Raw genomic sequence first — 24,628 nt, 5'->3', positions numbered from 1 at the left:
GCCCATCTCCCCGGGAGGACAGCAGGGTCCATATCCTCACTTCGCATTCACTGTACCGCTTACGTGTCCCAGTAGCCACCTTACCTTTCCCTGCAGGTAGACTGAGAAGGTGCTCCAAAGCTAAATTCTGCAGAGTTTGAAAAGAAATTTCAAAATACCTATTTGAAATTGCAAAGTACTATAGGTCTTCATAGTGCCCATCAGCTAAGCTGCTTCAGAGCAGAGAGAGCTTTCTGCGCAATTCTTTCTCCATGCTAAAACTATAGAGACTGACAAACAGAGCAATAATGACCAGGCAATTTTTATTAGAACAGCAGGAGAAAAACAACTTCTTTTTGTAACAGAAAAAGCACAAGCATCTCAATGGGCCATCTGTTTTAACAATGCCTTTTATTTCTCTAGGCCTCTGCTTCTACTTTAAAACTTAGTGACAAAAAATATTACCACTGCTGCTGTTTGATGAATTATATGGCGTGTGCTTTTACTCTAAATCTAATTCCTTACAATCACATTTTCATATCGCAAATTAAAAACTGTTGTTACATTTAGCAACTTTCATTGCTGATTTCAGCAGATTGGCAAAACACAGAGGGCACATAAAAATGAACTTTGCCCTTCTTCGTACATCCCTCCAGCCCACGAAAAAGCAAGACAGTGTGTAAAGCTGCTGTGTCATAAACAGACAGCTAGCTCAATTGGTTTAGGAAAGAATTGTGTTTAAAATGAGGTTTAAAATGAGTCTGGATCAAGTGATTTGTGTGCTACTCATTCAGGAAATAGATATTAGTGAGCACTTTTCCATTTCTCTCTAAATTAGTAAGAAGCCTTTAGCTGATGTAAGTAACAGGGCTTAAAATTAGATCAAGATTATATATTCTTTGGTGGTTTTCACTTACTCTAAATATATTTTTAGCATAAGATACATATTCAAAGTTCAAGACAGAAACAAAAAAGGAAGAGAAGACACATGTAGCTGGACTGGCTTCCTTAGCAAGTAGCTGAACTTCCAAACATAACGTCTCTTACCTCAAAGTATGAATTCACCTGATTAAAGGTGGTTCTATAACATTTAGGAGGTCAAATACTGTATATAATAGAACTATGTCAAACCTTTTTTCAGATAAAACCCCATAAAAATAAAATTTTCAAACTGTCACAGAAGAACTAGTTTCTCCTCTCCCACACTCACTAACTGCAAAAGGTTCACTTAAAAACTTGGATAATTCACATTTTACTTTATGTTCTATAATACCTTAAGCAGTAGAAGTGTTATGCACCATTTCATTGGTTTTCAGCAGCACACTTGGAAAAGTATGTCAAATGAACCGTTTCCCTGCACAGTGAGTTAGAAGCTTTCATACTCATGTGTCCACTCAGACTAAAAAAAGATATTTTTCTTTTCCCTCCTTAAAATGCACACACACAGACTAGAGGGCAGCACTAGCCAAGGATAGGAATGTATGAAGACCACTGTCTCTTTGAATGGTCAACCCACGCAAACTTATAGCAAACTTTCTTCTCCCACTTCATCCCATAAGAAACTGTCTGCAGTTGTTCATGCACAGTGGCACTTCTATCAGGTTAACTTCATAATCAGGAGTAATTGCAACATCCATGTGTGCAACGCATTGGTTTCTTCATTACAACCTCTCGTTTAAGCCACATGTTGTGTACATTTCCTGGGGATCTCAGAAGAGAGTCATTTCCCAAATGACTTTTGGAATTCATTTCAAGCTTCAGAAAGTTTAGGTTTTACCACCTTAAAGAAAAATTCAGATGAAAAAGAACAGAGATTTTCCCCATGGCTTTGAATATTTCTTTCTTTTCTGTTTTCTAGTGTTTTATTGTAAAAGCATGTTACAAAATTGCTTTTGTGCAAGCAGATCTAGAGCATTTTCCCCAGTCTGCACTCTGGGACAACATAGGTGCTGCAGGTAGAAAAAAGATGAGATTTTACCCTCCAGATACCCATAGGTACCCCTAGTTAAAGCATGTCTTTATAAAGAGCCTCGAGAAGGCCTATATAATATGTAAATCCTCAAAGCAGGATTTGAGCAATACTTAAGAGTAGTATTAACCTTGTGCTGGCTCCTTTCCCAACCATATGAAAAGATGACTAACAAGGAAAATGGAGTAATATGGTTTCTTTTTCATTTTGTACTGGGGAGCTTGCCAGATCTCTTCATGGTGGGAGCTTGATAAAAGATAAACAGTGATGACTGGAGATAGAATTACCACCTGAATATTTGGTATAAAAATTGTGTCATAATAATGTCAGCTCACGCTTTCATGAATACATATTTCATGACATTTAAAAGATGCATTGTCTCTGGCATCATAAAAATGAAAAGGATAGCTTTTATACTCCTATCAAGGCCTAATTCATAACAAGCACAGAGGCCCATTTCTCCCAGTATCATGTGGCAAAGAAAAGCAATTACAAGATATTTATAGAAAACCTACAAGAATCGTGGCAAGTGTATAATGACTTTTCTCCTGATAGCCTTCCATCATCCAAAGGTAAGTCACTTATGTCTTCTTGGATTAGTTGAACACAGACCAGAGAGTTTAGTTCCTTGCCTATAGCCATCAGCCATGTCCTGCCTTCCACTACATCGTATTTCCATTCTGGAGTGCATCCTATAGCAGTTCTAAAGAGCCAAAAATCCACAGGTGATCACTTTGCCTGATATCCAGCCTGTTGGTGGACTTGTTATTACCATCATTCTTAATAATCTCTGGCATATCACGTGTTTAGAAAATCTATTTACCCGTACATGTCTTTTGGATACTCAGAAATTAAAATGAAATAAAAACTCTCTAGTCAATTTCCTCATATTCCCATCTTCTAAACTCCTCAGGTTATTGAGATTTTTCAAAAAGTCACTTATTGCCTCACAGCTTCTAAAGTAAAACAGAAGGAGGTTTATGACATCTGCATGTGCCACTATAAATTTAAGAGAATAAATGAGTCAACCTCACCTCATATCAGGACATTATTCTTGCCAGTATACAAGAAACTGGTCTTTCAAACAACAGGAACTTATTATGAACAATAACAACTTGAAAACAATACAAGCAGGCTCCTATAATTTTATGGGACCCTCGACCACTCCATGTCAGGATGCCTCATTGCAGCTGAGGTAGTTTTCAGGAGAACTTTTTCAACCAAAATTTACATTTAAATATCAGAAGGAATGGCAACATTTTGGTTTGCTAATATTGACAGTGGTCTATTCAGTGTTCACTCCGAAAACCAACTGACACGTCGTAAAGGAGTACCTCTTACTTCTGAAAAGTAAAAGATACAGTTATAAAAACAAGTGTATAGAAATAACAAATGATGTAGTTTATTTACAGTGGAGTTAGAAGGCAGGGAATGAATCATAATCACATGAATTCTCTATTTATTTTCAATTCATGTTATGCTGTCTGCAGGTATTAGGCTAGAATCAATCAAAAGATAGAACAGAAAATACAACAACCAGCTATTGCTTTTGCTATTTTTGTGAGGCAAGCAGAGTCAGCATTTTAATATCCTGCTCTCCCAAGTCTGTTTAAAAAATAATAAAAAACAACTGACAGAATGGCAAAAAATGTTTTCTCTAAAATTCACAAGAAGAGAATATTTTTCTCTTAATCACTGGGTATCAATTCCCTTTGCAATCAACACAAGTTGTGACAAGAAAAAGAGCAGAGCTTCCTTCAGTTACTTGACAGTTCCCAAAGTTTTCTTTCACTTGGGTGGAATTAAATTTGTTTCATACTGGATAATCAATATGGTACTAAATTTCTAGTCAGGTAAACAGTGTGATTTTCCCACATGCAAGGGCAAGCCTGAAAAAACACCACAACCCAACTCTCCTCTCCTGCCCCCCAAATAGAGCCTTTGGCATGTAAAAGAGCATTGTCATTTACTGCATCCCTAGGGGAATACAGATTTTCCTGAAATAAAACCTTGTGTCTCTAACCATGTTCCCAATAACAAAAGTCAGACATCATTTTATTATAATGAATTTCTCATAAATCTGAAATCCTTTAAATCCAAAATCATTTCAATATACTATCAATTCTTAATATAAAAGCTACTTAACAAGTCCATTCTAATATAGTGACTTCAGACAAGTACATTATAAAATGCAGATGAAAGAACCACTTCAAAGGCAGGAATGGGTCAGATAAATAAAGATAGCATGATCATATGATTCCAATATACCCTCCAAAAACTAGTGGTAAATGTAGATGCTGAAGAGACTTTGAGCCCTGCTGTCTTCTCCTTTAACAAGCTTGCAAGGTCAAACTCATATTTTTGTTAAACAGTGAACATAGCATTGTAGTGGCATCAAAGGTGATAATACATTAGGATTATTATTGCAGACTACGTACATAATTAGCAGAAAGAACAGGACTATGTTTTACTGCTGCCCATTTCAGTCATTTTAATGTAATGAATCTTGAGACACTACCTGCCCCAATATATCCACTCTGGTTCCTTAAAAAAGAGTGAGTCACCTGCCCGTGATTTCCTGACCCTGAAAATCCTCTCTGCTCCCTCTGAAGTCTCCAGTTATCCCATAGATTCTGTGCTACCAAATCTGTTTTATGTTGCTTATGTCCTTAGCCACTGGCTAAACTGGGCCCATGAGTACTGAAGTGAGTTGGATTGTTTAACAAAAAAACCGAACACAACCCTGGTTTTTAATATGGACTATTTCAGTGAGCTTATTCACATAGTCTCCATGCAGGAGGTTTTTATCAGAACTGAGTGGGTGGTAAACTGCAGCATCATGTAGTAAAGAGCATCCAGAAACACCTGAAGTCAGCTCTGCTGCTGAAGAAATTGTTCTATGAAACAGTAACAAAAGATACTTACTTGGAGAAGAGCCAGAAGCAATGTAAGTCATGGCTAAGAGAAACCCCTGTTTTTTAGAAAAATTCTACAAAACAGGAGAGTAAAAGGTCACAAAGCTTCCAATTACTGAAAATCTTAGGAAGAAAGGCTCCTCAAAATCCTCAGTTGAGACATTTTGCTACAGATCTTAAGCACGGCCTTTTGAGGGACAAAGCTGAAGTGAGTTTTCAGGGTTTCTCCTTTGTCCTCTGGCCCTTCAGAAGCTGGCCTTGGCGAAAAAGGTCAGTCCTGCGGGGTGGGAGAATCTGAGAAGCTCAAACGCTGTTGCTCCAGAATACACCTGGTATAGTAGAAGGCTTATTCCTCATCCATAAATAAACTCAGAATTATTAAGAGACACACCGCTAACTTAAAATTTTATGTAGCAGCTGGGGAATCTGCTGAGGATATACTTATCAGTTGAGGTCTATTTTACGACCTCTGCACATAACTCAAACCATCAGCTCATATTGGCTCGGCCCATCGCTGACAGGGACCGTGTCACGTATCCCGCAGGGCAGCTGGAAGCGGCCAGCGGACAATGGGGGCGAGCGGCCGGCATGGGCTGCGGTGGCCCCGGCAGAACAATGCAGCTGCTGCGGAGGTTGGCCCTGCCGAAGGAAACTCGCTTCTCCCAGGTTGTCTGAGGTGAGGGACACTGAAGCAATGGAAATTCCCCAGCAGCTAAGGAGAACAAAAGAAGAGGTGTTGGAAACTGCTGTTAAAAAGAGACAGGCTCTCTAAACCTGCTGGCTGTCAGACTTGGACAGCTTCTTCCAGGGCATGGAAGAGGAGAGGAGGGTCCCCTGGCTGACAGAAAACCACACTGCTCTGCAGGACACAACCCCCTGGGAAACACAGATTAACAACTACTCCCTTCCTCAGAGGACAGGCATTTCACTGTCCCCATTGGCATGTGGGGTTGAGTCCACAGCCGCTGCGAGGGCACTGCTCAGCCCAGGGGTGTCCTGGGGCTCAGCAGAGCCCCCCACACCCAAGTCAGCCATGAAACCCCCCACTACCCCACAGATGGGACCTGGGCTCTGCACGAGCCCTTCCCTCTTGTTTTTGCAGGGATCTGGAAGTCTCCAGATTTCCTCCCCTGATTAAAAGGTGTGGCTGCTGAAGAAATTAGTTTACAGAGCCTCCAAATTCCTTACTGCCGTTGTCATACGTCTGCAGCAGGAGGCTCGGCGAGGCCGGGGCGCAGGGAGGGGTGTGCTGCACCGCGGCTCACGCTGCTCTGGGACCCCCGAATCCCCCTTTCTAGTGGGAGTAACTCTGCAAGGACTCTGCACCTGGAGAGGAAACTTGCGGAGTAATCCATATACACTAGATTAAAATATCTGTTAAAAACCCCCAAACCCACACATATCCTTCCCTGAAAAAACATTAAAATAAGATTTGTGATTTTAAAGCTCCCTTTCTTTAGTAGTAGAGTACTGAAACAAAGGGAAAAGTTACATTGATTTACAAATTCATTAAAATGCCAGGAGAAAAAGCAGTGGTTAACAAAGTGCTTCCATTGACTGCCATGGCTTTTGGATCAGGCCCAGAAGAATGCTGGAATAAGTGGTGAAACACTTTATTTTCTAACTTTTTAGTGGCTACTGCAAACAATGGAAAATACAAGCACATACTTAGAATAACTCTATCCTTTGCAAAATGAGATCACACCTAAAAATACTTCCTCTTGTTGCTGTCTAACTCAAGTTTATGATAATAGCTATTACACACGTATAGTGAAGAGGAAAAAATAGCTTCCAAAGTGCTGGGTAAAAACTTGATATTGTATAGCAGAGTGTCTGCTACAGAAGAAATTCAAAAATCTCCAATGATGCAGGCTATTTCTTCAAATAGCAGAATGCAGAATCCAATTATCTCATAGATAACATGAAATAAGGTAGTAAAAATCCAGTGGTTTGAGTTATCAAATTATTGCTTGAAGGCAGGAAAAGCCATATGATGATGATGATTACTTTGTATCAAAATTATATTCAGTATTAAGAAACAACTGCAAAATGTATCTGAATTTTAGTTTTCCAGTTTGAAACAGTGCTATTATTAACATCCCCACACATAAGCCCGCACAGCTTGGATTTCCTGGGATATACATGTGCTATTAATTTTTAACTTCACTCTAGGATCCAAGCCTGAATCACCAGCCCTGTCACTTTCAAATGCAAGGGTGAGTTTTGTCCACTTGCACCAGAGACTGTTCAGTGCCCTGACTTCTCAAAGTGCAAAGGTGTTTTTCAGGAGTTTACATTTTACTTTTTCAAAAGCATCTCCTACACTTAAATTTCCTTACCAACTTCCGAAGAAGTCGACTGTCACAGCTGTGTTGCTGCACTACAGATTTAATCATTACTTGACTACAGAAAAGTGTGTTGGTTGAGTTAAAAATCACCATCTAGAGTGATTTTCTCTAACATTGCATCAGTTCCCTGCTGAGCAGCACAGAACTAACTGCAAATAATATTTCTGTAACCTGAAGAAGAGTAAATTAACATTTATAGAACCGCTCAGCACTGACCTTCTTGAGACAAGAGCAGCATTTTATTATGCAGTTTCCTCAAATCCATTACATATAGACAGAATTGGTTTGAATTTTAATTCTAAAACTACTAGAGTGATTAATTTCAAAGTGTGCAATCCCAGTGTTCCTCTCAAAATACAGAAAAACAGACAAAAGTAAACGCAAAGTTGCTTCAGGAACAGAAATACGTGCAATTGATCTAGAAAGCACAGAGCTGACCCTGCTCCCTTCTCTGCCAGTGGGAATTTTACCACTGGCTCCCCTGAAAGCACTGTGAGGCTAGTGATTTTCTAACATTTGAAGGCAATTATTTTTATTTTAAACGCAAGAATAGCCTCCCGCCCTGGTCCAGTTCTCAGCCTGAGGCTGTAGCCCTGCCAGCACTGTTAATGTCATTGTTTGCGAAGCGTATTCCCAGTCCCGCATACACCCACGCAGGGCTCCCAGCTCCCGGCTGCGATGTCCCCTCAACCGCATTGTTCCAGCTCCCTCGCTTCCTCGCCTCCCGCCCTGTCCCCCTGCCAGCCCTGGCCCCCTGCACCATTGTTGTCCCCCTGCACCCACCCTGCATTGTTCTCACCCCCACCCGCCCGCCATCCCCACCTGGGAGGGACCCTTCCTCCCTCCCACTCCCCGCAGCAGCTCAGGCTCCTTGCTTACCTACTTCCATATATTCCGCTAACCTATTGGCATCAAAACAATTTCGCTTTCCAAAAGCGCTTTACATAAACTGGATCCCATAGTTTCTGCGAACCGTGGGCGCTCTGCCTTGAGAAGCCCAGTCCAAAGTCTTTCAAACAACAAGAAGATTCTTATTTCATTGCTATGGAGTTTAGATCAGGCTGAAAATTAGGACTGATAGAAAGGGTTATTGCATTTTCAGATAGGATATAAAAGGCTAGAGCAAAAATATGTTGTCACTATAAAACCGAAATATGTAACAAATCAGATACATGGAGATCAATACTATTACATCTTCACAATAGATATGTACAGAAATGACTGGCATGATTTACATGGGCTCTGTTGTTACAATACATAAAAGCTAAAACCTTTCTAAACTGTGCTTTTTCTCTCTCATGTGTAACAGTGACTAGAGTTAAAAGCTACTTCCGAGAAAAAAACAACAAACAAGACAAGGCTCACATTTACACAGTCAAGTGTTAATTGGAGACGGGATTTCTTAAATATATTATTTATATATGTATATCTAGATGCATATACATATAAATTATAGAACATTTTTATTTATTTACCAGTTAAACAATGACTGAATGTTTAAAAAAAAAAAAAACTAAAACCACACAGAAATAGATGTAGTTAGGCAGCCGTTCTGTCATTATTTTATCCACCTTGCTTTTTATTGCCCTCCATTTTATACATCCATGAGGTTCTTCTGAAATAGTTATCTGTACTATGCCGAGTTTTTCATACAGGCATATAGAGAAACTAACCCTAAATTTGTATGCACTTCCTAATATTTTCCTGTGATACTCCACTCTTGCTGTGGTACTGCTATCAAAATGACACTCCCTCTTTTCACAAAATTGCATTTATTGTAGATAGTATGATGTATAAGCTGTTTTCCATGCTCAAAGTAAAGTGAATCTTTCCTAATTGTTGGAAAGAATAGTGGCTATATATGCTTAGAGTTGATTATGTATAGAAATCTAATTTTTTTAATAAATAATTTATATATATATTTTTTAATACATGAAAAACTCATTAACTCTTACCATGGCTTATGCGATGAAAGCAGTAGTATGCAAAGTCCACTCCCACGAGTGTCAAATACCATGTCCATGGTGAGTCCCAGGGCAGTTCAAAGAGTCTGTAGTTATTCCATATGTAGATATAACTAATTAAGTCAACACTTCTGAATAAAACACTGAAAAAGAGATTAAAAAAGTTTTACTGATAATTTTGTCAACTTTAATTAAAAAACTTTTTTACTATATATTAATTTTTTCACATTTATCAGATGTGACCCTTTTCGTAACACATAAAACCAGTCTCCAAGTTCTGTGACCTTTGTCAAGTAACACTACTATTGACTTCAGTGGAACCTTTGCTCGAGGTGAATGAGGTTTTTTAAAAGCAGCCCTCACCCACTCACCACCCATGTTATGGCATCAGGCATGTTGGAAGGCTGCAGCCTGGGCTCTGCCTGTGCTGTGTGGTCCTGCTCTGAGTCTGGAAGAAACCTGTCCTCCCTAACTAACAAGTGACTGAAGTATAGGAGAAATTATGCTCAGACACTAATGTATGACATTAAAACACCTTGACTATTTCCATTGTAAGGAAGGGTGTGGAAGGTGACAGGACTTTAGGGAGCAGTGAGATTTCAATCTGCTCAGCATATCACTTCACTTTAAAAGAGGATAAACGCAGCAGGAGGAAACAAAGCCCAGCACCTCTGAAAACAAGAGAAAGGGCAATTGGTTGAGAGGAACGGCAGGATTGCCAGAAAGGGGGAGAAATAAATAATGATTTTGCAAAGGCAGGAAAGCCATCAGACGGCAGCTTTTATTGCTGCCGAGTTCTTGGACTACAGGGAGTGAGCAGCTACCCCTGACCTAACACAGGTCAGTACTGAGACCAGAAGAAGGAGAAAGAAAGTAGCTCTGGGATGAGCAGACCAGATCCAGCAGTAACTCCACATAGCTGTTTAGGTTAATGCAAATTTGGGTTGCCACAGTCATACCATCCCCTCAGTGTCCCAGTACCTCCCATCTCATTTCACTGATTCGGAGGCTGAGCTGTCTCCAAACAAATTGCTTCAGTTTTGCTGGGCAAGTTTTTGGACAGATGGGGAAGTGTTAACCCCAGTGCAAGAGAGATGAGAGGCCATGGGCACTGGGGTGGCCCAGGGGACAACTGGTTGAGGTAGCTGTGAAATGGCACCTCAGCTGCAGATTGATGTATATTTAAACTGGCATTTTTGTAGAAGAGAGCAAACCGCAGCATGATTTGCAGCAGCTTCCTCACACGCCCTCCTGTTACCCTCTTCTGCTGCGCTGCTGAAAATATTTGTGAGACTGTTGTGAACTGAACTGCTGCAACCTCTGAAAAACAGCAAGCAGAAAAATGCACGGGAAAGATACTACCTGTAGGAGAGCTACACGTATCCTTTTTTTAATATATCAATAGCTTAAATATTTAAGGCCTAAGAGTCAGAAATAAGTTATCATTAGAACCATCTCTACACACAGGAAAAAAAACAATCTAGTTCTCAGACATTTTGCTGCTGGTATCTTTTCTGTGGGGGTGGTGAAAGAATTAACAGTAGAACAACACCTATGTGCAAAGTTGTGGAAGATTTTAGGAATCTATACATCATATACATGGTTGGAGGACGACCGAGCGATTCAAATTCAAGGAGCTTCAAATGGAGAGTGCAAATGGCATACCTACAAGGCACTAATTCAACAGAGGTAGTAACAAACTGCACATGGGTGTCACAGCCTTGTAAAACCTTAGCTGAAAGACTGTCACAGACCAACATCTTTCTGTCACTTTACTTCAGCCAGAACATCACCTTACATTGAAATCTGCTAAAAGAGCCTCTGTGCATCTCTCTGTTCGTGTCTGCTCATTCTTGTCTCAGTGCCACTTCTCAATGGTACTTTTTCACAAACCCTGCGTTTATTTTTCCTTTTTCTTTCAACTACATTATTTTTTATATAGTTTACAGTATGGCCCCCAAAATACTTGAATCTGCAAAACTAAAATAGGACATATACTCCATCTCCTCTAAAGCTTTGTTTGTCACACCTGAGAAGCATGCTTGAAAACGGTCTGGCCATGTCCTGTCCTTTTGGGTAGCTGCACCAAACATGAGGGAACCTCAGCAAACGTGTCTGTTTCAGCTTGCAAACCATCCCTCATGCTATGACTGAATTTTGTGGTCACCTCCATGTTTTTGTAGAGACATTTTATACTTCTGGCATTAGCACCTTTTCCCATAATGGTGTTTTGAATAAGGCTAGAAGGAAATATCTTGAGCTTCTGTGATGCTCCTCAATTACCGAGAAATAAAGTCAGTTGGAAATCCTGAGCTCCCAATACCAGACTGTGAGGAGCACGGTATCACATCCACCATTTTATCCTGAGAAGCCGAAGCTGCACAAGGAGTTATTACTTGGGAAGAAGAGCACAAATATCTTTTCCACAGCCACCTGCCACATCTTACCTGCAAGTCATTCCTACCTTTACTACAGTCATCCCAATTTTTCTCTTGGACAAAACCAAAACACAACAAAACCCACAAACTTTCATTTCAGCAGCTGGCAGATGAAGAATTTCTCCTGACTAGCAATGACAGGTGCATCTACCACTTCAAAAACAACTTAGCCATGCCCAGAAGTTGGACCATGCACACCTGGAACACGTTTAATTTTCATAAGAGCTGTGTTCTATAAATATTTTTAAAGAAGATTATATGTGTCCAACCAGATTTTTGCAATTCACCTCATGAGGCATCTGTAAAGTTCAGTATAAATTCTCAATCCCTTTCACAACAGGTCAGAAGGGAGCTGATATTATCCAAACACAAAGAAACGGGCATTTTTTAACATCTTTTCAATGACCAGGAAATTTAAAACACCTCTTGCAACACAAAGTATCAGTTATTATTAGGTACTGTTTTCTTACTTTATTCTTTTGCCTTTATTAACATATAATGCCTTTGCAGTACATCCAAAAGATATGTGAACTGGTACACTTCCTCAATTTTTGATCGGCTTTCAGTATTTCACCCTCGAGTCCTTTTATTTTTTTCCCCCCACAAGCTGAGGCCAAGGTGTAAAACTTGAGCTAACCCTGCAACACATTTTTTATATATGTAATTTGCTGTACAAGTCAGAATTTGCTTATTCTTTCCTTCATGCTTGAATCACAGCTCTACAGCACATAACACTAGTTGATTACAGCAATTAATTTAGAGTAATCCATCATATGACTATGCAATGCTGAGAAAGAAGAGTTGCTTAGCTAAGTATTTTTTCAAATTTACAGTGTGATAGATAGGAAAGTCCAGAGCTTGCATTCAATCATGATTCTGAAAGTTCACTTGGAGTTTTAAAGGTTTATATTGCTCCTTTTTTTTCTTCCATAACTTTCATTTTCATTTCTTGAAGATATTGAAGAGAACATAAGAAAATTTTTTCCTCATTTAAAAGTTAGTTTTAAATGATGAAAATGACAGAAGCAGATATGTAGGACTTTTGTCATCTAGTAAAATCTTCTGCATAAGGAGTAGTAACTCCTAGAACAGACAGACTATATAGACAACCTTATTGTGTACATTGCATAGACTTGTATTATTGGATTTTGAACATTTCTGCTGAAAATTTTCTTCTTCTGTGCCAAGTATGCACTAGGAAACAGTTTTGCTTTTGAGAGAGGGTTCTCATCTCCTTGTTTCTAAAGTTCATACATTACCCAAAGGTAATAATATCTGTTTTAATAAACCATTTCCCCCCTTCTCCTTCCACTGGGTAAGATTATCACTTCGTCTAATTAAAAATGTCCAAGAAGGAAATTCTGGGAGATGAACTCTCCATGTGGACGTGAAGATCTACTTATGGTAGATCCCTGTGGGATACAGAAGGAGGAAGAAGGTGGAGGAAAATCAATTGGAAAAAAAGGCAGCTGCCTCTTTTCAAAGTTTTGCTTCCTCCAACTCACACATCAGCCTTAGAGCCTGGAAGTTTTAGGAAACCTCTTCCATGGTGCCGAGGACAGTCCCCGAAAGGGAAAAGGGTCAGAGACAGTAGCTGCTGTCTCTCCCCTGAACATAGAGTAAGATCCGTGTATCAAAACTGAAGACCCCATGGTAACCGCATCGGCTCTCACTGCTATTGCAGTCACCACCTCATGTCACACTGGGAACCGATCTGGGGCCTCGGAGCTAAAAACATAGCTCTACAGCTGGACCTACAAAAGCTCGGTTCTCAAGGGCATTAACAGACTTGCATCCTTGGAGGTCAGACACAGAGGGAAACATGTTAAGACACCCTGGTCACAAGGTTATATTATCATTGAAAATAGTGAGTTATTACTAATACCGCTTCCCTGGGTTAAATAAATTCAGTTCTCCTAGCCTGATTCAAACTATGTGAATGTAAAGTTTCAAAATGTTGAACAAAGGCAGTTTCTCAATAATTTGAAATTATTCAGACCATATATGTCACAGCAGGATACATGAATAATTAAATTCTCTGTAAGCCTTTGTTTCAGAGTAGAAAGCACAAGGATTTCCATTTCCAAGGATACTCATAGAGCTTGCTTTTCCAGATGAAAAACTGGCTCCAGTCACAATTGAAATAAACATTTTGATAACATGATTTCAGTAAAGAGGAGAAGGGGGGAGGAGGTAGAGGAGCCTTGAGAAAAGGTCCATTTGGAAAACAAAGCAAACCTCCTGCAACTGAAATCCCCTTTTATTTCCTGTACAGGTGCCAGGTCTTGAACAGACACCCAATTTATTACCTTGTCAGCTGACTTATTAGGGTTGACACAAATCGAGCTGAAATATGCCTGACATACTGCAGTCAAGGCTCTTTTCACGCTTTAGCACAAAGCCAAACTTTCCACAAGGTGGAGGAAAAGGGAGAGGGAGCTGTGGGAGTTCTATTCCCTGTTTTCTATCATCAAGATGAATATGATCCTCTCCCATTCTTAATATGCAAAACCAGTCATGAAATAACCCAAGGCTAAAAAATAATTCACAAAAATGATACAGCTGGGAAATGATTATCAGGCTCTGGAAAGCCCTTGATTACAGGAAATAGCACCTACATTTTGAGAAAATGTTCCCACCAGACACAAAAGCTGAATCAAAGCTTCTCCTCTTCCTCAGTATGGCTTTCTCCTCTAGAGTTTTAGCCTAAATAAGGAAAAGCCCCAGTTTTGCTCAATGAGAAGAAAAACTATCAAATGCAAAGTGAAGTAAAATGGAGGTGAGTTTGGTATTTCAACTAGCTTGTACACAGTATTGCATTACGTTTTGTCTGACAGAGCTGACCTTTTCTCCACCAAACCTATTCCTGTTGCACTTCACTGATTATTCTCTAATTTAAGACACTAATATTAATTTACTGAAGTGGGTGGAATAAAACATGAAACAACAGGTTTTGGAAGGAAAAGAATAAAACTGGATACACAATACTGGCTGATTCTAGAACATTGTGTTCTCAGCGGCAAAAGACCTGACTTTTCAATATTTGTATAAAAAGCACCATATAAGTGTAACACAAATGCTTACTTAGTACCTTCTTCCAACAGAGGATTTGATTTTGATCTCTCCTACTTGGTTGTTCCACTGAAGTCAGCAAATTTGCATTACAGTTTAAGGAACAAGCCTATAATATTCTCAAAGGTCACATATAAACAGAAGTAATAAGGAAAGAGAAAAGGGTATTATATTCAACTCAGATTAGTTCTTCTGAATTTATCTAGAACAAAGGAACTGGTAACAGATGACGGTTGCTATGCTCTATAAAAATACAGTGAAATACCTTCAGAGATACAGCATAGTACATCAAATGATGAAATGAGGAAAAATATTTACATGAGAATTTATATTGAAGGGCTTTGGTCATATTTTTCAACTTTTTAAATGATAGTTTGCTTTTGTCCGTTATATACACAGTGGTGAAAGTCTATTCTTTTCAGATCTGTAACACTGATTTACAGAATCATTATGAAACATATTTCCCCAGTTTCCATAACTTCTAGGTGTTGACCCAGGAAACTAGTTTGGCCAGCTATAAAAATGCTACCCCTGTGCTCCATCTAGTGGCATCCTGATCTATGCTGAATGCATCTTTTAGTAGATTAGTGCTTCAGTCAGACAGATACTCTACACAGCAGCAGTTCCTTTGAGTTTTTTCAAAATACGTGCAAAACGACAAAATTTACCATAAATCAAAATACAGAAACATGGAATAAAAATCTACACAACATTTAAGGGTTTGAGAAATTCATATATTTTGTGAACTACAGAGACTATTAAACTTAATTAATAGCATATTTCCAATCAGAGTAAACTCAGTTCACAGTTTGCACTTTCACAGAATAGCTCAAAAATATCCAAGAACAAACACTCACAGCTTGTCTTTGTTTCAAAAGACAAGGCAGGTGCAAAGCTGGGCTCTGAGACTCACAAACAGGCAATCCCCAATCCATTTACTGGCCCCACTATATAGAAAAAGGCAATGATGCAATACTAAGGATGTATAGAAATGTGCATTCTGCAAGCAGCTGTGTCTGTGTAAGAAGTTACAACCTAAAAGAGTAATTGGCTCCCTGACAGGTTCGTGTGAAATACAGCAATCTCTAGAACTATGATAGGTAGCGTCTACCAGTTGTTTCAGTCAATTAGTTTGAGAGCATCCTAAATTTCCCAAGTCTCTCTCCTAAATCCTCTTTGTAATGTTTAGTAGTTTATATGTCATTTCATTAGAGACTTCAGAGGTTTAAACTCTGACTCAGAGCTTTCCTTAGTGATCACCAAAAAGTAGCACTCCATGCATGCCCAGCTGTCTAGAGCTGCTCATTTGTACTCTTGTGCTCTCCCAGCAGCTCCGCCCACATGGGTGCTCTCCAGCCTGCTTCACACAAAATGAACCAGGTTAACAAAATTCTGTAGTTCAAACCACTAAAGGTAGCGCTGCTGATAGGCCTGGGAAGGACTAACCACAGAGAGAAGTGGAGATGGCAACAGGGGATCATGGAGGTGGTGATGAGCACCTGACAGCAGGCACCAGCATCCTTACTGGGCACAGCTGGATTTGGCCAAAGCCACAGCACGATTTTCACCAAATTTATAAAACTATGTTAAACTGTGTGGATTAATTATCCTAACAGGTACTGGTTTCCTTCCACTCAATTCATTAACAACAACCCAGATCAAAACCACCTTACTAGACCAAACAAAGATTGTTCATGTAGATAGTCACTGCCAAGAGCCTAACTGAACTGATTTAGAAAAACACCTTCCATAGTCAGGTTTGCCTGATGAAAATGTTACCAGCTCCTACTGCACAGCACTACCCCCTTATCAAAACTGTTTACCCTACTCTGACTCTTTACCTACAGAAGATTAGTGAGTTATTTCAAACCTGTTCTTCTGACACGGCTGTAAGGGCTGTGACCTTTGGCAAAATGTGGGAACAATTAGCACTGTATACAGGCAGTGCAGCCAGAAGGCTACCCAGTGCTACTTGGAGAGTTGGAGGCACAGAGGAGTGAGTAGATTCTGTCTCTTCAGGCTTGTTACCTATTAAAATCATATTTTTTTGAAACATCTATGACAGACACTGTCTGAAATTGCCATAGCTAGCTGCTGCAGGTGTAGTCCTGACTGCAGGTTCAGTAGAGCCTAAGCCAATACATCTCTTGGTTGCCACATTCCCACTCACTTGCCTCTCTGCCTTAAGCAAATAATTTTGCTCTAACAGTGAACTGAAATACCTATGCCCAGGATGAGATGAGCTCCTGAACCAACACAAGAAAAAGAGAGGACTACATAAACGAGTACAGGAAGGACAGAAGCGCAGTAGCCAGAAGCTAGTTTAGTTTAGGGGCATGGCATGGCCCAGCAGCTTTACTTGCCATTTAAGCAGGTTAAGCAACTACCTTTCCAGTTTAGCCCCATCTGCTCATCACTGCCCTAAGTGTGGTGGTTACCAGTCTTCAGACCTGCCAGCATAATTGCATGCATAGCTGCTCCCTGACCTGGCTCTGTCAAAATGAATGCAGCTGAGCTTAAACACCTCTTTTATAGTTCTTGGGGGGCTTTTGTTTCTGCTTTTAGCTGGATCACTTTGTCAGGACCAGGTTAGGGAGCAATTAAATGTGCAGTTATGTTGGCAGATCTGAGGGGGCAGCTGGATCAGAAGCAACACATCTGACCATGCTCTAAATAAACATCTGTCCAAAGCCTTAGTCAAACAGATGTGGAGAAAAAAAATCTACCTAATAAGTCTTGAAGTGAAAATATAATTTACGAGAAACTGCATGTATCAAATTTACTTCTACGAGACGCAATCACTAATGTATGAGATTATGATTTTCTGCAGTCATACATGAAGTATCTAGCAGATAATTCAGGAAACTAGGACATAGTTAATGGATAAATCCATGCGGGCAAGTATTTTGTGTCCTGTCAGGACACTGCCATCTCCACAGGGTTGTAAACTCCTTGTACCAATTTGAACAGACTCTATTCTAATCAGTTCTGCATATTGCCACTATTAAGAATTGAAGATTTCTGGTTTCAGATTGAAATTTTACACTTTAAAGACAATATCTCAGTAATGCTACAAAAGAATTGAGTATTTCTTATCCTGCAATCTCTGACTGTTTTTTTCTAAGCTTATTTCTTGTTCTGGTACATGATTTTGCACAGTAAGGATTGACGCAGCCCAGTATGATGGAAGGGTGCTGGATCTGCTTCCAGGACCACTTCACCACAGGGTGACACAAATGCTGATGCTGGTAAAAGGAGTGAGAAGGTGCAGAAGCAGGAATGAGCAACCAGAAGGACAGTCAGTCAAAGTGGCTTCATTTGACAGCAGCGTTGGTCTAAAATGTACATGAAACTGCCCCTTCAGTCTAACTTCTGGAAAAAGATTACTTAAAATCTAAATGATGATCAAAAACGTGAACCACACTGGTTTACAGGAGAAATGGGATTTGTACTCCTTTGATTCAATTACTGCTCATCTGCAGATCTCTTAAAATGCATAAAAGCATTAAGTAATCAAAAAGCATTTTCTCATTGCTTTCTGATGTTCAACAACGCTTCAGAGAACTTGAATCTCCTGTTTCACAAAAAACAAAACAAATAATGTGTAAAATTGTAATGCTTTCTTTCAATAGACATTCATTGCAGACTTGACTGACAAAACTCTGTGTTATATATATATATATATATATACACACACACTCACACACTGTATGACTGTGTTGCAGAGTTGAACACTAAAAATTGGCAATTGAGCGTGACCATAAAGAACGGAGACTTTCCCAACTAGTTTGAAAATACGCCTACTTCAGTTATCCCCCAAACACTTTTTGATTTGATTTATGTTCTGCTGCTTTAAAAAAAGAAATGGGCCAATATGAAATAATGCACATACTTGTGTAGTGTATATTTATACCCAAAATAAACTTTCTCTTGGGAGAATATTTTTAAAGCAGGATTTCAAGTCTCCTGGCAATGGTTAGTTAGAAAAGTTATTTATTTATTTAGAATAAAAGTTCTCAGAAATTTTTTAACCACCAACATTTAGGATGCTGGGACGAAGCTTAGTAATTCAGGTTTCCCCCTTTCCCCCAAATTGCTTTTCATTGAATATAACATTTAGTATTCATACATGCAGAGGAACGCATAGCATGGATTAAGGCAGAGAGAATTATATTTAGGAAACATATGGGCTATTTTACAAGAGGTGATATGTACACACAAAGTAATTAGACTTAGTACATGCTGTTGAGCCTAAAACTAGAACACATTGCCTTGTCCAATTAGACTTTTCCTCTTGAACCTACTTTTTTAATATTTGCCATACGAATATCAACAATTCATGATTTGCATTTTCTCCAACAATGAAGTAAGAAACACTGAATAAATGCTGTTTTCCCACAAGATATGTAGCACCTCTGTTATACAGACTGTGAAATGGAAAAACATACTCAGAGGCTGAATATGGTCTGTGCGTGACTCCTAATTTTTTCATTAAATGTAAAGACCTCTTTGCAATGATGCATCTGAAGCTTCATTCTAACTAATAGACTGAAGCCCACCATTTTAGATTCAACCACAGATTTTTTTAAGGAAGTGGCAAACCATTGCTGCTAGTTGGGAAAATGAAAATTAGTCCCTAGGAGAGGATACAATCAATGGTGTGTTAATCTAACCTTCAGCTGTTAATGATTTGCACTACTATTTCCCCTGATGCTGCGGGTTCTGCTGAAATATTGTTTTAGCAGTTTCTGTCAGCTTTCCCTACCTTTTTCTGCCTGAAAGGGAAAGACTGAAGTGAAAGTCTTAGCAAAAGATTTTTCATGTGCTTTGTTTTTTTTTTTTGACCCAGTTCTTTCACACCATGGAAGCAGAAAACAGGAGGGTAAACTATTCTGTTTTTTTCAGTTCAAGCCTTTTTAGGCAGTCTATCATTCACAGCTCCTGCTTACAGAAGAGTTGTTACGCTAGGCAGTCAATATTATAATTTTGATATTAACATGCGATTAAATAATAATAACATTCAGCAAGAAAGTTAAAAGCTTTACAGAACACTTTTTTGGAAAGAACTGCCGAGGAGGGTCTTTTCTTTCCAGCCATGAGAGCCACACAAGTGACCTGGAAGAGATTTCTTGTGCTGGTGTAGCAATGAATAAGTGTACTGATCCTGCAGATTTGCCTGATCCTGTGAAGTTTGTGTTCTTAAAGATCATTTGGTTCACTCAGTTAAAACAACCTTGCAAAATAATTCTTATTCAAAAGAAAACTGCATAGCCCGCAAGCCAAATTCTGCAGCAAAGTACTGAGTGCCAAAATAATAAAAGTACTCAGCACCTTGCAAAGCTGAGTTCCACACATGCAACACTAGTTTTCTTAGCAAGCATTTATTTGAGGAATAAGTACATCTGAAGCACTTTAGTATTCTCAAAACAAAGCCAAAAGGCCTCACAATACCATTCAAACTTAATTTGCATGCATCTCAGTCTCCTTGTTTAACTTAGTCCTGAATATTTCAGATTAAAAGAAAAAGTATTTAGCATGGTAAACCTTTGAAGTGTGCAACTGTCTAAAAAATTTAAGTTGAAGAAGTGACATTAGAACTATTTCAATATTAGCTGCAGGCAAACTAGAGTAAGCCTTTATCAGGTTTCCCTGTTGGTACACACAAGTCTAACATATTGATAAATATTAATATTTAATTTATTACACCTTAAAATATAATGAAAAAAGGAATGTTTCTTCTTCGAGATCATGCTGACAAGTCATAATTAAATCAACAAAATGGTCTGAATACAGGTTGTACACTAGGTGCAAAAATAGTTTCACAAAATTCTCAAGTACAATAACTCAGCTATTACTTTATATTTGAGTAGTTCTCATACTGAAAGCTCATGGCTCTTATTTGCAGATATAGGACAAGTTTTGGAGAGTGTCTCTAAGTGACACTATTTATCTACCAAACTCCTTAAAAGGCTTCATCTGTGATATTTACTACAGATAACAAAGATAATCTATCACAAGTTGTCTTCATACCTAATTTAAAGACATAGACACAGACTCTGTCAAAACTTTTCTTGATTAGAAAGTTGGTTTTGTTTTCTCTTTTTTTTTAAATCAAGTAAATGTCAAATGTCCAATAGATTACAAAGTGGACAAGTTACACATTGCAGAAAACAGGTGCTACTTGCCAGAAGGGATAATTTTTCTGTTGCTGTGCTCTTTTAACGTATTTTTTCAATATCCTGGCATGAAAGAGAAGATGTTTAGTAAAATTTGCAATGACAAAAACCAGGGATCTCTAAGTAACAAAGACAACATTTCATGGATTCAAACTACTTCAGGATGACCACATGTACAACCATGTATTTCTATGTGGCTGAATATAAGAACATATTGCCTAGGAATGAGGGGTGTAAGCCACAAAATCTAAAAAAATATTTGGGGATGAAGGATGGCTCAAAGGACATGGGATATGCATAGGGAGAAACAACAAGTAGAAATAGAGAACAAATGACTTCATTATTTGGCACTGATGTAGCAATTTCTGAAATATGGAGTGCACTTGAGACATCAGCGCTAAGAAGGCTGAAAAACTGCAGAGGATTCAGAAAAAAAGGACTGTGGGAATAATTGAAAGACTTGAAAATACACCATATAGTCAAATGCAAATAATAGACTTTTCTTTACGTAATGAACAGATTACATGCAATTTGATGGTAGTCTGTAAATTCGTATGTGGGAAATAGAAATGTAATCCCATTTTAACAGAAAAAAATGTAATAAAATCTATCATCTGAAAGATCATATCATGCCAAGGCAAATCTAAAACATTATATTCCTTAGAAGTAATTAGATGTCCTGAAAAGCTTAGTGCTTTTACATGAAGAATTTGCTAGATTCCCTGTTACTAGGTATGTAGTAATACACCACGGATATTTCTTTAAATGACAACTCTGTTCGCCATGAACTAATTCAAGTAAATCCTATAGCCTTTACATACGGAGAAAGATAATTATGTTTGCAACAATTCTTTCAGAAATTAAAATCCACTGAAGTCAAACACAATATTTCGACGGAGCTCAAAGAACTTTGGATCACATGCATGTTCACAATTCTATCAGTCTGGGTATATGCACGCAGTTTTAAAGACTCATTAAAATAATGGACATGTTTGTGTTTGTTTTTATTTTGTTTTCTTCTTTCTGAAGTTTAATGAAAAAAAAGCTCAGATTTTACCATACAGTCTAACATAAGATAAAGTCAAGTCAACTGAAGTCTCAGAATCAGCAAAACGTGACAGCCAAGATAAAATATAAATGAATATAACTGGAACTGGAAAATATCCTCCAAATACCATATTTAGCCTTACAGATTAGAAAGACATTTACACTCTTTATGCAACTTCATTTTAGGCAAGTAAGATCCACATGTCTCATTTAATCATTTTGGTTTAGCAACAACTTAAATATATAATTCTCTTTTCTTCCTTATTTGTGATTAAAAACAAGCTAAAATAACACGTATACTTACTCTGGCAGTCGAGACAGGATACCTAAAGAAAGAGAACTTATGCCATCATTGATTCGACCTGACAGCTTACGCTTCTGAAACCAGCTGACAACAAACTCCAGCCCAATAAAAGCAATGAAGAATGGAATACTCTGAAAAAGAGTTTGAAGAAAACAAGTCACAACACAAATAGAATTAGATCCACCTTTCCTAACAGCAGTTTATGTAGTCGCATACTTCTTGAGTTGTCTGGCACCTTACTAGCTACTACTGTGATAAAGCCCCACATAGACCTTATGAACAAGAACAAGGCTACCACACCACCAGCATAAATCCAGTGCACTAACTTCCTCCCATATTATTTTCTTTTGTATCTTCTGCACATAAATTGTTAAATGGAATCAAAACAAAATGCAGAAGTTTTTCCAAACTCATATTTTTCATATTCAAGTAAATCAATAAGAGCAGTACCATTTGTGGACTCCTCTAACCACAAGGTAAAACAGAATCTGCTTTCGATTTGATATGTAAGCAGTTTTTGAACGCATTCAGCCACTGAATTTGGCATCCAACAATATTCTCTGAAAGGCATATTGAAGTTAGTTTCTTCCTACTCAGCATTTTTGCTGCCATGCTTTTTGCTGCAGATAGCAACAGCTCCTCTGTACACGTTTCCATCAGAGAACCCAGTAACCATGCAGCCCATTCCAATGTGGGCCATACAATATGTTCTTTTTTCCAGACCAAGTAGCAATGATACAATGTTCCTTTTTACTTTGGGGCTGTCTGTACCAACTGTAAAATAATTTTTTGTCTTTCTGAATAAAAGTATAATGATGAGTGAGACAGAAACATTTCTCACTCACAACATTGCTTCAGTCCAGGATTCAATTCACACTGCCCATCTTGCATCCCCGGTCAATTGGCAAGGTGAAAATGCACAAAAACATCATCCAGTAGAGAAAAGTATGGATGTATCTTGTGGTAGGACTGGTAACATTATTGTGACAATAATGTGTTTCATGAGTGGAGAAAGATTGTTACAGCTGTTCTCAAATTTTCATCAGTATAGGCAAGAAGAAAGGATTGAATAGTAAGTGGAAGAGTATATGCTTTTTTACTGATGCTGGAGTCCTAACAGTCCCTGCACTTCATGGGTGAAGGGAATGATGAGGCAGTGGCCGCGTATCAGCCACCAATACCAAAATCCAGAAAGCTTGTGGCAAAGAAAATAGGAAACAGCTATTTCACTTTTATCAGACCTCTGTGCACGTGAAATATTCCTTCAACCACGTCCCTCACTCTGTAGAAAACTTCTGGATGACCTTGAAAACATTCATACAACTCCTTTGTGGCATTGAGGCATAAAATTCCCACCATGTTTTGCAGGACTAGCAAAACACAAGACCTGTGAGACTTTCTGCACCATTACGCAAGGCATCACACTGCCAAACTTGCCCTGTTAGTCTTCTTCTGCTGTCCTCTTCAAGTGACCTGTGAACACATATAGATCCACAGACTGAAACCCTCCAAACTGCACTGCTGTGGAAGAGAGGCTGCTCCTGCCTATACAACATTTTAATGGAAGAAGCATGTTGCCTCTGCAAATGCCATTGCATTTTGGAGGGTGCTCATTTTTGTTGCCAAGTGAGATATGATCCAGGAATACCTACCAGGCTGGGACACTAAAGAGACTAAGATGGATATAGACCAGATTGCTCAGTCAAAAAAAGAATGGGATGATTCAAACCATGCAAGCAGCAAGAGATTTATAGCGTCTAGGAAACGTGAAAGTTCATAAACTTCAGGAGCTCAGGGTTAGGTTACAATAACAGATGAACAGAGATTAATATCAACGTGGCACTTTTTAATTTAGATGCCTAGATTGCTCTTTAACAGCATTTTAGGTATCTAAAACCCTGTTTGGGTTACTTATTAACTGTTGATATAAGAAACTTTGAAAGCAAAGGAAGACCCATGGATAAAGCCTAAAAATCACCCAAGAACACCAATGTGGTAAATCTTTGGATATTTTAAAACAATTATAAATAAATAAAGAAATAAAAAACAAACCCCACAACCTTTCATTTGAAATAATTGAAACACTCTAGGAAAATTTAAACACACCTTGTTTTGCTCCATTTGCTTCATTTCTAAGTAGACAAGACTTTTAATGTACTTTTTGTAATTGATATAATTAAATAACAGATTCTTATCAAAAAAGCTTGATGACCATGGCTATACATTCCAGCAGAGATAAAAGGGTCTTATTTAGAACAAGTAAGAAATGCTTGACCACAATATTAGGAGCCAGGTCTAGCACAGACTGCAGACAGTTTGAAGTTACAGAACCGCAGAAGCTGCACAGCAAATCAAATGGGCTCAGGACAGAAAAATTCGGGTGCTTTATTCATGAAACAAAAATAGTGAATAGGAA

General features: G+C 38.6%; 1 protein-coding gene across 1 annotated transcript in view; it reads right to left on the bottom strand.

Annotated features, from left to right (window-relative positions):
• AGMO (alkylglycerol monooxygenase) overlaps positions 1–24,628 on the bottom strand; it is a gene marked incomplete at its 3' end in the record, with an annotated part of 185,552 nt that overhangs the window by 155,506 nt on the left and 5,418 nt on the right. The window contains exons 2-3 of the mRNA XM_080364297.1: positions 22,213–22,343; positions 9,167–9,318 (exon numbers count right to left, since the gene is read on the bottom strand). Of these exons, the coding sequence (XP_080220423.1) occupies positions 9,167–9,318; positions 22,213–22,343 (283 nt within the window). The remainder of the gene's footprint in view (positions 1–9,166; positions 9,319–22,212; positions 22,344–24,628) is intronic.

The sequence above is a fragment of the Nesoenas mayeri genome (genome assembly GCF_963082525.1).
Source record: "Nesoenas mayeri genome assembly, chromosome: 2".
NCBI classification, from domain to species: Eukaryota; Metazoa; Chordata; class Aves; order Columbiformes; family Columbidae; genus Nesoenas; species Nesoenas mayeri.
The sequence above is the reverse complement of the archived record's forward strand: the minus strand, read 5'-3'. Positions and strand labels throughout refer to the sequence as shown.